Below are 15,239 nucleotides of genomic sequence, written 5' to 3'. Positions count from 1 at the left end.
AGAGTGCGGAATGCCCCAAAATGGAATCATCCTTCACAGTCTCAAGAAGATATAAATATAATAGCATGTCATTTTAAACATAAGCTCACTCTACTGGTCAGCAACAAAACATCAGGGGATACAAAGCAATTTTATATCTTTGACCAAACCATTATCAGAATTTTTAAAAGTAGAATTACTATATGTGATGGAAAAAAACAAGACTCTGTTTTTTACATCAGTACCCTGGATCTTCACACCCACCGTAGAATGTTGTCTCCTTGAAAGCAGCATCATGGGAGATGATGGGACTCAGTGATTTGTTCTTTGCCGAACTCTCATCTACTGAGCACATGCTGTGTGCTGGGCACTGTTCTGGGGCCCAGGGACAAGACTCAAATATCTCCACTTTCACAGAGCTCACATTCTAACAGGTAGAGGCAGATAATAAACAATAAACGTAACACACCTGTGAATTACGGAATATTTAAGAAGGAAAAGAGGAGCAGAGTCAGGAGGGTCCAGAGTGCTGTGGTATGGTGGTTGTTTACAGAGGGTAGTCCGATAGGCTTCTTTGGGGCAGGGGACAAAATTTGAGCAAGGATGTGTTGAGGCAGTTAGAGGCTTAACCACAGCAAAAAGTGCCAGGCAGAGGGAACAGCCAGTGAGGTTGGAATGTGGCCGCCTATGGGCAGAACAGCAAGGTGACCAGAGTGGCTGGAGCTGATAAAGTGGGGGCAGAGAAGTTCAAGTTCAGAGACGAAATGGTGATGATCAAGAAAGCCTTACAGGCTGCCCTGGTTGGTGTGGCTCAATGGATTGAGTGCCAGACTGCGAACCAAAGGGTTACCGGTTCAATTCCCAGTCAGGGCACATACCTGTGTTGCAGGCTGGTCCCCAGTAGAGGTGTGCGAGAGGCAGCCATGTATAGATGTTTCTCTCCCTCTCTCCTTACTCTCTCTGAAAAGAAAAATAAATCAAATCTTAAAAAAAAAAAAAAAGAAGAGGACCTTACAGGCCGATAAAAAAATGTTGCTGGCTTTTTACACTGTAGAAAGGCTGCTTTGTAGTAAATTGGTGGTGATACAACCATAGTCTTATTCTTTAGTTCCCCCTTTTTTTGAGGGGTATACATACCATGGTTTATTATTTTAGTCATTTATTAATACATTAATTAATTAATTTATTATTATTATCTTTGGTAACATCAGTGATGGAAAATCTCCATGTTTTAAGGGTGGATTCAGCCTGGGAAAATATCTAAAAGACAGTTGGACTTATCTTTTGAAAAAGGTTATCAAGGTTATTGATAGGACTAATTGTATCAAAAATTCAAGACTAAGTTAATGAGACAGACATTTAATGGATGTTTTACATTTGGCTCTAAAAACATTAAAATGCCAAAGTGTTTTGAGCAGTGCCAACATTAGAATAAATACCTGTTTCTCAAGGAGACAATTTAAAGGAGAGTGCTTATAAGGGTGCATGAATTTCAATGTGCTTGTTCAAATCAGTCTTACTTCTAATTTTATACACTTCCCATGTAGAAAATAAAACTTCTAATGGCTTAAGCCTGTATCCTAGCCAGGATATCCAGGCTTCCTTTTTCTCTGCCCTCAGAGCGCTCATCAGGTAAGGAAGGCAGAACTCCTCACAGACCCAGGTAACCCAGTTGTCAGTAGGGGTCTTTATGGCAGTGCCTGCACCACACTCTTTCCGTCCTCTTTCATCCCAGGAAACTCACTGGTTTGATTTCTGTGGCACCACTTCAGCATCTGCTTTCATCTGGTGTGTAGTAATTCTCAGCGTTTTAAAAACATTCATTCATCTACTCATTAATTTATAAATATTTATTGAATGTCTTTTATTTGCCAAATGCTAAGATAAATCTTTTCTGGAATAAGGCAGGACATGAGTGATGGGTAGTCAGATGAGTGGAAAGATAGTCACTATATGCATTGGATACTGGAAATACAGAGATGAAAAGGAAAAACTGCTCACAAAGAATTTCAGTCTAGTTCTGAGAAAGAACAGCGGTAAGACTTGTGGTGTTACAGGAGCACGGAAGAAGAAACACCTGACTGCCTAGTAGGTCAAGGTCCAAGCATCGTCAGGATGATTGGTAGGATGTTGGTGGACGAGGGAGACTGAAAGAATCAGGTATCGGAGCAGAGGTTGGCGTGTCACAGTCACATGAGAGCCCTTTTGTAAAATCACATTCTTGCCTTCTGGCTCCCCATCTGACTATTCCTGAGGCACTCACATCCCAAGTTGAGGGGCAAACTTTCAAATAATCTTTTTTAAAAAATTATTTTTTTCTGATTAGAAAAGAAATAACATGAAATTCAGAAAATAACAAAATCATAAAAAGAAAAACAAAGATCACCTATAATCTACCGTCTTATGACAGAGAATCATTTCTTTAATATATATTCTTTGAGATAATTTTGCGTATATATATATATATGTATTTTTTAATGAAAAGGCAATTGTTCTGCAGTTGTGTAGGCTGCTCATTATACTAACAATAGCTGTGTGCGTCTCCAAGTCAATAGAAGCTACTTCACATTGTTAATGTCTGCCTAATATTCTATTTGATTGCGTTCTTTTATGTCTTCACTTTTTTACCATTAAAAATAATTTCAGATCATTCACAGTTATTTAAAAAGCAATCAGTTTGATTTTTAATTATTATATATTTTCAATTTAAGACACACCAGAAGCTAACATCTTATTGAATTTTATAAGAGAAAATAAAGAAACCGGTCTTCTGGATGATGAAGTTAACAGTTACTTGAAAGAATCCATAAATTGTAAGTGACCTTTAAATATTATTTGAATTTTTAAAAGGCCAAAATTGGGGCCTGTGACGTTTTGTTTTACATAGTGATAGATACTGTAGTCTTATTCTGTACCTGCTATATTTCCACTTTTCAAAGTAGTTTAAAACTTTTGGAGCATTTCTATTACCTTTTGCCAATCCGAGGAGAGCTAAAAAATCAAATTGACTGTATTTTTCTCATTGACATTTTTGTTTTTTAAATTATATTTTATTGATTATGCTCTTACAATGGTCCCAATTTTTTCCCCCTTGGCCTCCCTCCACCCAGCATCCCCCACGCCCTCAGGCAGTTCCCAAGCCTTTGTTCACGTCCATGGGTCATGCATATAAGTTCTTTGGCTTCTCCATTTCCTACACTGTACTTTACATCACCATGACTATTCTGTAACTACCAATGCGTGCTTTTTAATACCTTTACCTTTGCACCTTTTCCCCCAATCCCTCCTCCCTTCTGGCTGCCATCAACCTGTTCTCTGTATCTATGAATATGTTTCTGTTCTGCTTATTTGCTCAGTTTGGTTTTTAGATTCAATTGTTGATAGATATGTATTTATTGCCATTTTGTTGTTCATAGTTTTGATCTTCTTTTTCTTAAATAAATCTCTAACATTTCATATAATAATGGTTTGATGATGAACTCCTTTAGCTTTTACTTGTCTGGGAAACTCTTTGTCCGCCCTTCTAAATGATAGGTTTGCTGGATAGAGTAATCTAGATTGTAGGTCCTTGCTTTTCATCACTTTGAATATTCCTTGCCAATCCCTTCTAGCCTGCAAAGTTTCTTTTGAGAAATCAGCTGACAGTCTCATGGGAAGACTGTCCTCATAAGACTAACTAACTTCTTTTCTCTTGTTGCTTTTAAAAGTCTCTCTTTACCTTTAACCTTTGGCATTTTGATTCTGATGTGTCTGGGTGTGGGCCTCTTTGCATCCATCTTGTTTGGGACTCTTGGTGCTTCCGGGACTTGTATGTCAATTTCCTTCACCAAATTTAGGGAAGTTTTCTTTCATTATTTTTTCAAATATATTTCCAATTTCTTGCTCTTTCTCTTCTCCTTCTGGCACCCCTATGGTGCAAATGTTGATACACTTGAAGTTCTAGAGGCTCCTTATACTATCCTTGGTTTTATTTTTTTGTTTACGTTTTTTTTTTTTTTAATTCTTTTTTCTTCTTGCTGTTCTGTGTGGTTGTTTTTTGCTTCCTTATCAAATGCTTCCTTCCAAATCAATGTTGCTTCCAAAACATTGATTTAATTCTCAGCTTCATCCACTCTGCTATTGATTCCCTGTAAATTGTTCTTTATTTCAATTAGTGTATCCTTCATTTCTGACTAGATCTTTTCTATGCTTTTGAGGCCCTCACTAAGCTCCTTGAGCATCCTTGTGACTAGTGTTTTGAACTCTGTATTTAATAGATTGCTTATCTCCATTTTGTTTAGTTCTTTTTCTGGTGTTTTAATCTATTCTTTCATTTAGGCCATGTTTCTTTGTCTCTTCATTTTGGCCGCCTCCCTGTGTTTGTTTCTATGTATTAGGTAAAGCTGCTTTGACTCTGTGCCCAATATAGTAGGTGCCCTATGGGGTCCAGTGGCACGGCCTCCCCTATCACCCAAGCTGGGTATTCAAGGTACACCCTCCACGTGGACAGAGTACACCCTCCTCTTGTAGTTGATCCTTGGTTGCTGTTGCAGGTCAATGGGAGGGATTTACCCAGGCCAGTCAACTGCAAGGACTGGCTATGACCACTGACCACCACCTCTGCTGTCTGTGGAGGATCGGCTATGCAGGGGCCCACTCCACAGAGCAGGGCTTACTTCTTCTGGGCTCTGGTGCCCACTTGTGTTCTGTCTGGGGCCACTTGGTATAAGCTATAAAGTGACTGGTAGCTGGCTGCTTCTTGTGCTAGGCCTGGAGGTGCCCTGGATAGGCCAGGCTATGAACCAAGGCCAGCTGTTGCTAGTGCTGGGCCTGGGCCAACTAACAAGGTACTGGGGCTTGCTGAGGCCAGCTGCTGCTTGTTTGAGAGGATTTAGGAAGATCAGAAGCATGTGCCCAGATAAGTCATTTATATGGAAAAGCCACTGTTAACTGCTTGGGTGGGCCTGTAAATTGGGTGGGACGGAGGCAGGGAATCATCAGGGTGGGGCAAACAGTGTGAGCCAGGTTGATGGAGTCTCTGATAAGGTATCCTCAGCACTTTGTGGCTCTGTGAGGGGAGGGCTCAGAAGAGGAGCAATGGCCTCTGCCAGCAGTTCTGTCTGGGAGAAAGCTGTCCCCCTGCTCTCACCCTGAAGCCAGACACTTCAGTTCCCTACCATATGCCAGTGGTGACTTTCAAGCTGCTGCCCTGGCGCTGGAGCTCAGCAGGAGTGAGTCTGAGTAAGTCTGTGTGTGGGCCCTTTAAGAGGAACTGCCTGGGAATCCAGCAGTTTCTTCCACTGACTCCATCTCCACTGGTTTTTACAGCCAGAAGCCATGGGGACTTATTTTCCCAGCACTGGAACCCTGGGCCGGGGGGCCTGATGTGGGGCTGGGATCCCTTGTTCCCAAGATATCCCTCCTGCTTTTTATCTGCCACACATGGGTGTGGGGCCAGCCCATTTTTCATCTCCACATCTCCGCCCTCTTGCCAGTCTGGATGGATGTGTTTTTTTTAATTCTGTGGTTGCAGGACCTCCATTCAACTTGATTTCTGCTGGTTCTGAGTGATAGTTGTTCTATAGTTTAGTTGTAATTTTGATATGGTTGTGGGAGGAGGTGAGCCACATTTACCTAGGCCACCATCTTGGAGGTAATCCCGGCCCCCGGGTCTGGAGGTACAATGGCACCACCAGCTTCTACATCATGCCTCTCAGGGAACATGCACCACAAGCCCAAGGCCCACTCATTGATTTTTAAGAATTCTTTAGATATACTGGATATGAACCCTTTCTCTCTTCATAGAGTGCTAGTGTCTCCCACTCTGTAGCTTGCCTTTTCACTCTTCTAATGGCATCTTCTGATCACAAATTCTTCATTTTAATGAAGACTAATTTCTCATTCTTTCCTATTTTTCATTAATTTTTGCTTTTATGTCCATTTATATAATCAGTTTTAATATAGCAAATATAACATTTTTTTGTTACTTAACTGAAACTTCTGCATGTTCTTATTTGAATATTGTAGCTTTTCTATTTGGATATAATTCTTTGGACTTCTTAGAATATGTACAGAGAGAGCTCTAATAACTTCTTCTTATTTTTAGTAAATACAATAGTTGATGTCTATACGGTTGGACAATTAAAGGTAAAAGCTTCGAAGAGTGAAGGAAAAGCTGACCCTTTCTATGGCATTCTCTATGCCTACATTTCCACACTGAACATTGATGATGGCACCACAAAAGTAGTTCGAAATAAATGGTAAGTAGCCAAATTACTCTTAGCAAATTCATTCTTGTAAGAAATTAAAAAATTATTGTTAATAAATTTTAAGTTCCAAAAAAGTTTAAGCTATTCTTGGACATCACAGTGGTTTTGCATTTGAGAGGAATGTATAAGTAAATAACCTATTCTGAAGTTTCCATGGCAAGCTATTTAGATTCAGAGATTACAGTTGCCTTTTAAAGCAACATTTAATTTACTGTTTCTGCAGTCCTATAAAGATATGATACTACTTGAAACTTTTTTTCCTTTTTATTGAATTTATTGGGTGACACTGGTTAACAAAATTATACAGGTTTCAGGTGCACAGTTCTACAACACATCTTCTCATCCCCCCAAGTCAAGTCTTTGTCCATCACCATTTATCTCCCCCACACTCTCCTCCACCTACCCTCCTCCCCACTACCACCCAGGTAGTCACCACACTGTTGTCCATGTCCATGACTTTTTTTCTTTTTTGCTTAATTCCTCCACCCCCATCAAGCCCCTCACCCCAACCCCACCCCATCCCCCACAGCTCTCAGCTTGCTATCTATGAGTCTGTTCTTGCCAGAAACTTTTAACTGGAATGAGAAACCGTTGTTTTATATTGTATTAGAAAATTATTTTGGTTGCCACATTCTATATAGCAAGTAACAGCATTTTAAAAAATTATTTTCAGGCCCTGGCTGGTGTGGCTCAGTGGATTGAATGCCAGCCTGAGAACCAAAGGGTCGCCGCCGTTCTATTCCAAGTTAGGGCGCATGCCTGGGTTGCAGGCCAGATCAGGTCCCCAGTAGTGGGTACACAAATGGCAACCACACACTGACGTTTCTCTCCCTCTCTTTCTCCCTACTGTCCCCTCTGGCTAAAATAAATAAATAAAATCTTTAAAAAAATAAAAAATTATTTTCAACTGCATGATAAATGATTTTCAACCACTTATAGTTCAAAATATCTACTTGCATAGAAAAGTAGACCCCAATAGTTTTAATAATCTTATTCAAAAGAAACATCTAAAATTTTATTGTGAAAATTTCCCTATGGGTTTTTGTTATTGAAGTTTTTATTGGGATAGTTCTAGATTAACATGGAATTTAAGAAATAACCAGAGAGAGCCCATGGGCACTTTGTCCAGTATCCTCCATTGGTGACATTTTAAAAATCTGTAATATCACAACATAGCCATATTGATATTAATGCAATTCACTTATTTTCCCAGATTGACATGCAGTCATTTGTGTGCATTGTGTACATATGCGTGTATTAAGTTCTATATAGTTTTATCACATATGTAGGTTTGTGTACCTACCACCACAGGCAAGACAGTGACCTATGGAATTTTTTAATCCTTACCTGAGGATATGCTTATTGATTTTTTTAGAAAGAAAGGAAGGGAGAGAGAGAAAAACATCCATATGAGAGAGAAATATTAATTGGTTGCCTCCTGCACATGCCCCAACCAGGGACTGAACTCACAACCTAGGTATGTGTCCTGACCGGGAATCAAGCCTGCAAACTTTCTGGTGTAAAGAAGATGCTCCAACCAACTAACTGAGCCACCTGGCCAGGGCTGACCTATGGGTTTTTAAGCACTTTATGATTTGGTATTAAAGTTGAAAAAAACTAATGTGAAGGCTGCTGGTAACGCAGGTTTGTTTGTTTGTTTTTTGAAAAATATTTTTCACAAATTTAAATAATTTTTGTCTCATTTTTCTACATTTTTAATACTGATATGTGAAGAAAAGCATCTAAAATTTACTTTAAAAGTGATTTGTAGCTAGATAAGAACTCACTATCCTCAGATCACCCCCTTCTTTCTGAGGAATTTGAATTAGTTCTTTTCAAATTGGCTAAAATAAGACCTGCTTAAAAATATGGAATAGCATGTAATTACCACTTAAAGAGAGGAGAATCTGTCACTAGCAGTTCTAACATTTAGGGTGTGAACCTGCCCAGCCCGCGGGTTTTCTGTAGGTGTGCACATGACCTACTGCAGTACCACCAAGTGAGCGTTTGTGGAACCTAGGCTTTCTAGGCAAGACACAGTTCCTGCCTTAGGAACACTGAGCCGGGGAGCTAGTATGGACATACCTGCAGTAACAAGGAAGAGCATGTGACTGGATACAGTCAGTGCTGAAATATAAGTTATGCAACTGTTCAGAGAAAGGAAGGGTGAAGGCTGGGGTGCAGGAAAGGAAGGCCCCAGTAGGGAAATGAGCCTGGGCAGGATCCCGCACAGTGGAAGCAGGATAGTGAGCTTACGCCATTTTTAGATGAATTGCAAATACTGAAAATAAGACTGACTGGGAACACACGTTTCATTATTCCTGGTAATTTTGTATATTTGTCTTGTATACGGCTCAGTGCTGAGCACTCTGAAATTACTTACTTTGATTTGGAATTTTAAGTGGCAATCCTGCTAGAAAGCAGATTTGTCATTTAGGGCCTTCACATTCTATCATTGCCCTTTGTTTCTTTTCAGTTCAGCCTGTGGCTACAATATACATGAAGCATCCGGCGTTTGTACAACTTGCAATAAAGACTCTTCAGAGTTTAAATCTGGTTTTCTCAGCTTCGATATGCTAATTGATCTTACAGATCACACAGGGACCCTCCATTCCTGTAGTCTCACCGGAAGTGTCGCTGAGGAGACTTTGGGCTGCACGGTAAATAGCAAAAAGGAAACCATGTTTAGAAATATTTCCAAATTGGATTCTCTTCCTCCAAAATATAGGTGATTTTGGTAAACATTTGATAGACATTAATTTATTAATAAAGAGGTCTGTGAAAAATCAATCGTGATTTAAATATACATTGCTTTCTTTAATGAACAGAAAATTACATATATGTATACTGAAATCATAGCTAATATTAACTATTAGGGATAATGACAGAGGTCCTGGACCATAATGAAGAATAAACAAGACATTTCTATAGTCAAGTAACAATGGGTAAAACAACACATTGGAGGTGTTGATCAGCTATGAGGCGGCTCTTCCAAAAGGAGGATTTGGCAATATTTCACCTATCCAGCTGTATAAAGTCAGCCACGAGTATTCTCCTCCTTCTGCGCCATAGGACAGAAGCAGATACTTAGAGATTAGGTTATGCACTTGTTGATGAGCATTTGTTTTTTATTGTTAAAACCAGCTTCTGACGTTTACCATTAAACCTCAGTTCCAAGTGATTCCCAGTTTGTCAAGGGGAGTGTTCTGTGCCAAGCCACCTGATTAGCTTCAGAGATTCAGTTTCGAGCAGGTCTCTGGCCTTATCTCCTCCATCAAGAGAAATGAGCTGTAATTACTGTAAATAAAATTCTGCTTCTAGTGAGCAAATTGAAATTTCACCTTGTTGTCAAGATGAATTATCTATATGTACTTGGGAAATCTTTGTTTGTTTGTTTGTTTGTTTGCTTTAACCAGGTAAATGAGTTCCTTGCAATGACCGATGAACAGAAGACAGCATTGAAGTGGCAGTTTCTTTTGGAAAGAAGCAAAATTTATTTAAAAGTTAGTGTGTTTTACAGTACTATGTTTTTCTATATATTCAAACAAAATAAAGTCCTACAGTGTAACATAATAAATTAGGGAATTTGTTATTTTTACTAATGCCCAATTCCCAGGTGTGCAGAAGGATCTGGCTACTGTACAAACAATGGAAGTAATCGGGTTTTTTCATATAGCATAAAGTAGTCACAAATGATACCACAGAAATACAAAGAAAATATCCAGTAGTCTTAACTCCAAGACTAGGCATCTGGCTTTAGAGTCAAGCTGGGTCTCCCCACCCCCACAACCCATGTGGCAACCCATGAAGTGCTCTCCTCACTTCAGTGAGCAGGATACAAAAGCATATAAATGCCTAGTTGCTGGGGTAAGACAGACTCAGGTAAGAATCTCGACTCCACCATTCCTCTGCCTATGTGATCCTGGGGAGGTTAATTAACTTCTCTAAGCCTCTAAAATTCTGTGATCCTCCTGCAGCACCAGTAACATTACAGTTTTGGAGGATCATAGAACCTTAGTGTTAAAGGTGTAAAAAGGGGAGAGAGACAAACTTCCCTTGTTTTGCAAATGAGGAAAATGAGACAGAGAAATGTTGCCACTAGCCTCAAGTCACAGGTGAGATTTCTCTCCTCTAATTGTTCTCAGATGTTTTCTCCTTTACACTCTTTAACAGTTGGAAGCTCTTGTTTAAGTGAGTTAAATCCGGTTATATTTACTATACTAGAACTTAACATTGAGAAAAATGTAAAATATATTTCTGATCATGCATTTTATTAGCTGTGGTGATATCATCCCATGTCACGTAGCCTCAATAAAACTACAGTGCATTCTGATGAAAGAATGAGAATAAAAAAGGCAAATAGTGTCTTAGTATTATTAGGAAAATACAGGGTCCGGCAGAAGTAAGGCCTGCTTGAGTGTGGTTCATAGGGTAATAATATGGGTGTAATAATTTATAGTTTTAATTTGAACATTTCACCTAAAGTGTCATATGGTATTCTTGAGTGTGATATTGTTATATTACAGAATTAAATGCTTATGATTTTTAATAAAAGATTTTGTAATAAAAAGGGGCATTATTTGTGCCCCTGTAGTTATTATTTGACCCTGGAGTTGTGATTTCATGGATACCTGAGAGAGTCTTCATGAATACTGCGTCACTCCATCTCAGCCTCATAAGTAGGTTTTTCCATTTTCCAGTGTCTTCCTTCCTTGTGGCTTCTAGTATATCTGAATAGGTTTCAGACATGGAGTCACCAGTGGCTTCACCAATATTTCTAGGACCTTGGTTTGAGGTTCTTCATTACTAGGCTGAAGGAGGGAAATTACAGTAATACCCTGTTTCTCTTCCACCATTAGACATAACTACTATCTATTCCCAAATCATAATGTACTCAGATCATTGACCAATTTCATTTTTCCTCCAAACAGGAGATACAACTTGCTAATGAGCTTGATCAATTTACGTATATGGCAACTGAGAGTTTTCCAAACTTAACTCAAATGTAACAACAAATTTCTCTCAAGTAAAAGGACATTGTACCTTCCCAAAGACAATGTTAAAAGATATTTAAGTCAGGACTTCTGGCCAAGATGGAGGCATAGGTAGATACACTGTGCCTCCTCGCACAACCAAAAGAAGGACAACAACAAATTTAAAAACAAAAAAACAACCAGAACTGACAGAAAATTGAACTGTATGAAAGTCCGACCACCAAGGAGTTGAAGAAACTTTCATCCAGACTGGTAGGAGGGGTGGAGATAGGCAGCCTGGTGGAGAGGACTTGCAGCAAGGCAGTGGCTAGAGGACCCACTGAGGTGGCAGCTGGCAAAGTGGGCGGTCCCACATTTGCCTGCAGATAAACCAAGAGGAACAACTGGGGAGAAAGACAGACCTCGAAACCCAGGGTTCCAGCATGGGGAAATAAAGCCTCAAAGTCTCTGACTGAAAACACCCGTAGGGGTTGAGGCAGCAGTGGGAGAACCTCCCAGCCTCACAGGAAGAGTTCATTGGAGAGACCCACAGCCAGGGTCCTTGTACGTACACAAACCCACCCACCTGGGAATCAGCACCAGAAGGGCCCAATTTTATTGTGGGTAGCAGCAAGAGTGACTGGAAACTGGCAGAGAGCAGAGCAAGCAGCATTGTTCCCTCTCTGAACCCTCCCCCACATGCAGTGTCACAACGCAGCAGCACGTGGGTTGCCCCACCCTGGTGAACACCTAAGGTTCCACCCCTTACTACATAACAGGCACACGAGACAAAAAAAAAAAAAAGGCCCAAATGAAAGAACAGATCAAAGCTCCAGAAAATATACAACTAAGAGACAAAGAGCCAATGTATCAGATGCACAGTTCAAAACACTGGTAAACAGGATGCTCACAGAATTGGTTGAATATAGTCGCAAATTAGAGGAAAAAAATGAAGGCTATGCTAAGTGAAATAAAGGAAAATGTACAAGGAACCAACAGTGAAGGGAAGAAAACCAGGACTCAAATCAATGGTGTGGACCAGAAGGAAGAAAGAAACATTCAACCAGAATAGAATGAAGAAATGAGAATTCAAAAAAAATGAGGAGAGGCTTAGGAACTTCCAGGACTTCTTTAAATGTTCCAACATCCAAATCATACAGGTGCCAGAAGGAGAAGAGGAAGAACAAAAAATTGAAAACTTATTTGAACAAATAATGAAGGAGAACTTCCCCAATCTGGCAAAGAAAATAGACTTCCAGGAAGTCCAGGAAGCTCAGAGAGTCCCCAAGAAGTTGGACCCAAGGAGGAACACATCAAGGCACATCATAATCACATTAGCCAAGATTAAAGATAAGGAGAGAATCTTAAAAACAGCAAGAAAAAAAGGAGACAGTTACCTACAAAGGAGTTCCCATAAGACTGTCCACTGATTTCTCAAAAGAGACCTTACAGGCAAGAATGGGCTGGAAAGAAGTATTCCAAGTCATGAAAGGCAAGGACCTACATCCAAGATTGCTGTATCCAGCAAAGCTATCATTTAGAATGGAAGGGCAGATAAAGTGCTTCCCAGATAAGGTCAAGTTAAAGGAGTTCATCATCACCAAGCCCTTATATGAAATGTTAAAGGGACTTACCTAAGAACAAGAAGATAAAAAATATGAACAGTAAAATGACAACAAACTCACAGTTATTAACAACCAAGCCTAAAACAAAAATAAACGAAGCAAACAACTAGAACAAGAACAGAATCACAGAAATGGAGATCACATGGAGGGTTATCAGCAGGGGAGTGGGAGGGGGAGAGAGGGGGGAAAGGTACAGAGAATAAGTAGCATAAATGGTAGGTAGAAAATAGACAGGGAGGTAGTTTAGAATAGTGTAGGAAATGTAGAAGCCAAAGAACTTGTATGTATGATCCATGGACATGAACTAAAGGGGGGAATGTGGGTGGGAGGGGGTGTGCAGGGTGGAGGGGAATGACGGGGGAAAAATGGGACAACTGTAGTAGCATAATCAATAAAATATATTTAATAAAAATAAAAAGATTTGTCAGATATAAATGATATATCAGAAAATAGTAAAGATCATGAGAATCAAACACAATTTCAGTTATAAATTAGTTAAAATAAAAGTTAATTTTAAAAATAATAACATTACTATGCTAATATTACAAAAACAAAATATTCTATATAGATTGGACACTATATTTATCATATTTCAATTTTTTAAATGGCTACTTAAAATTCTGTTGGATGGATTTCAAAGTGAGGTATTTTAATGTTTCAAACGTATTGTGTTATTAGACTTACACAATAGTAGACTTGTAAGTCCACTATTTGTGTTAAGAAATGTTTCCAAAAAAAGGGTAAAACCATGACTCTCATAGAAAAGTAAAATGAACATGTCAAAGATTTAAGTTAATTCATTAATTAATAAAGGAATCAATCAGGTGTTTTTTAAAAATGAGTTCAAAGGAGAATTGGAAGAATAGACGCAGGCAGACAATCGGAAATGCTGAAATGAGTTTGCTTATAGATGTAAAACTGGCCTCTTCTATTGTACAAAATCACTTGCATCTTCACCCAGACCAAATTCATTTGGATTTCTATGAGCAACATCATCTGTATCACTATCAGTTTGGGTGTTTTTTTACAATGTGCAGCCAATGCAATGAGAGGTGCAGACCATTGCGGACTCAGGCAGCTAGGACGGTGCGCTAGCCGACGTGAGACCGTGGAGGAGCACTCCACGGAACACTGCCCGCTGATCTTGGCTGCCCATTTCGGTCTTTCAGAGTGTTTCCTGACATTAGTACACTTTTCCTATTAGTCTTTGAAATTCAAATGGCTGGCTAATGTGTCCTTCCACTGTATATTAAATAAAGTGTTGATGAAAGTGCTTTGTTAATTGTAAAAATTAAGATATCATTATTAATAAACTTCATCGTATTCTTAGAGCCTAATAGATTATGTTACTACTACAGGTTAACTTCTGTTCAACCGGTAGTTTAAACACATATTAAGCGCTTTTTTTCTACGTGTTGGATTTGAAATCCCAACTTTCCTACTGGAGAAAAATGACGGATTTTTACAAAAGCCAGATTTGTAATTTCTCTTTTGAACTCTGCCTGAGACTTGCACTCTTTTTGTCTTAGAGCTTTAATTGACATGTTAACATCTGTAAGCAAAACTCACTGCCGTTCTCTGTCGTGTTCTCTGTCCTGGTCATTGGCTTTCAACTTTGTATACATGGAGATTTTTAAAACTAATTCACTCTTTCTCTCCCTACAGTTCTTTTTGTCAGACAGAGCAAGGGGTGGACTGAGAATCAGTGTGCTCTCATGTCAGCCTGCAGATCCTTTTGAAGCAAGTAGGAACTTGTCTGCACAAGGAAATATCTAAACCAGATATCAGTGTAAACTCTGGAAAAGAATATGAGCTTTAACTACCTTTAAAGTGGAAAATGAGTTTGAAAACTATTGATAAAATTGTATTTTGTTCAAATATGGTAGAAATGTTTTTATAAATTGTTATGTTTTCTCTTAGTGTTGGTTTGGGGGTGAGTCTTAAATTGCTATCTCACCCGAGCTCAATTCTTGGAGGGCCATTTCTGCTGGCTTTGCCCTCTCTCTTCCCAAGTTGGAAAATATTTGTGTGAACAATAAACAAATTTAAAATTTCCCACAGATTGGTTTCTTTTATAAGCCCCTTTCCTCTTTGTCTTACTTCTCTGTGAAAGATCTGAACCTCTAAAACCAGCTTAACTAGAGCTTGGCAATGGCTCACTCTGCTTTCCTGTAGCTGAAAGGGCCCCAACGAGAGGCTCGCTCAGCGCCAGGTGGGAGCAGCGGGGTTCTGTGGGCAGTGTGCAACTGCTTTGAACGCCCTAGAGCTTTGTGAATCCCTTGCCTCCTCCAATGATACCTAATGCATTGGAGTTACCCAGTGCTTTTGAAGACTTGCTGACTCAGGGCTGACATTTATGAGTCTAAATCAACTGGGAGGGGACCAACTTCAAAAGTTATATGAACGACGCCGAG

The 15,239-nt window shown here is 39.4% G+C and overlaps 1 protein-coding gene across 2 annotated transcripts in view; it reads left to right on the top strand.

Moving 5' to 3' along the window:
- The window catches only part of MEIOB (meiosis specific with OB-fold), a 40,644-nt gene extending 25,768 nt beyond the window's left edge, over nucleotides 1–14,876 (top strand). Inside the window, exons 10-14 of one of the 2 annotated variants that reach the window (XM_053927877.2) lie at nucleotides 2,691–2,792; nucleotides 6,065–6,218; nucleotides 8,704–8,887; nucleotides 9,644–9,730; nucleotides 14,491–14,876. In XM_053927877.2, coding sequence (XP_053783852.1) covers nucleotides 2,691–2,792; nucleotides 6,065–6,218; nucleotides 8,704–8,887; nucleotides 9,644–9,730; nucleotides 14,491–14,601 — 638 coding nt within the window. In that variant the 3' untranslated portion in view covers nucleotides 14,602–14,876. Of the gene's footprint in view, nucleotides 1–2,690; nucleotides 2,793–6,064; nucleotides 6,219–8,703; nucleotides 8,888–9,643; nucleotides 9,731–11,158; nucleotides 13,116–14,490 lie in introns of those variants that run through there. The other variant, XM_053927881.2, reaches the window with a different exon arrangement.
- The last annotated feature ends 363 nt before the right edge of the window (nucleotides 14,877–15,239 follow it).

This window comes from Desmodus rotundus, chromosome 1, assembly GCF_022682495.2.
Source record: "Desmodus rotundus isolate HL8 chromosome 1, HLdesRot8A.1, whole genome shotgun sequence".
NCBI classification, from domain to species: Eukaryota; Metazoa; Chordata; class Mammalia; order Chiroptera; family Phyllostomidae; genus Desmodus; species Desmodus rotundus.
The sequence above is the reverse complement of the archived record's forward strand: the minus strand, read 5'-3'. Positions and strand labels throughout refer to the sequence as shown.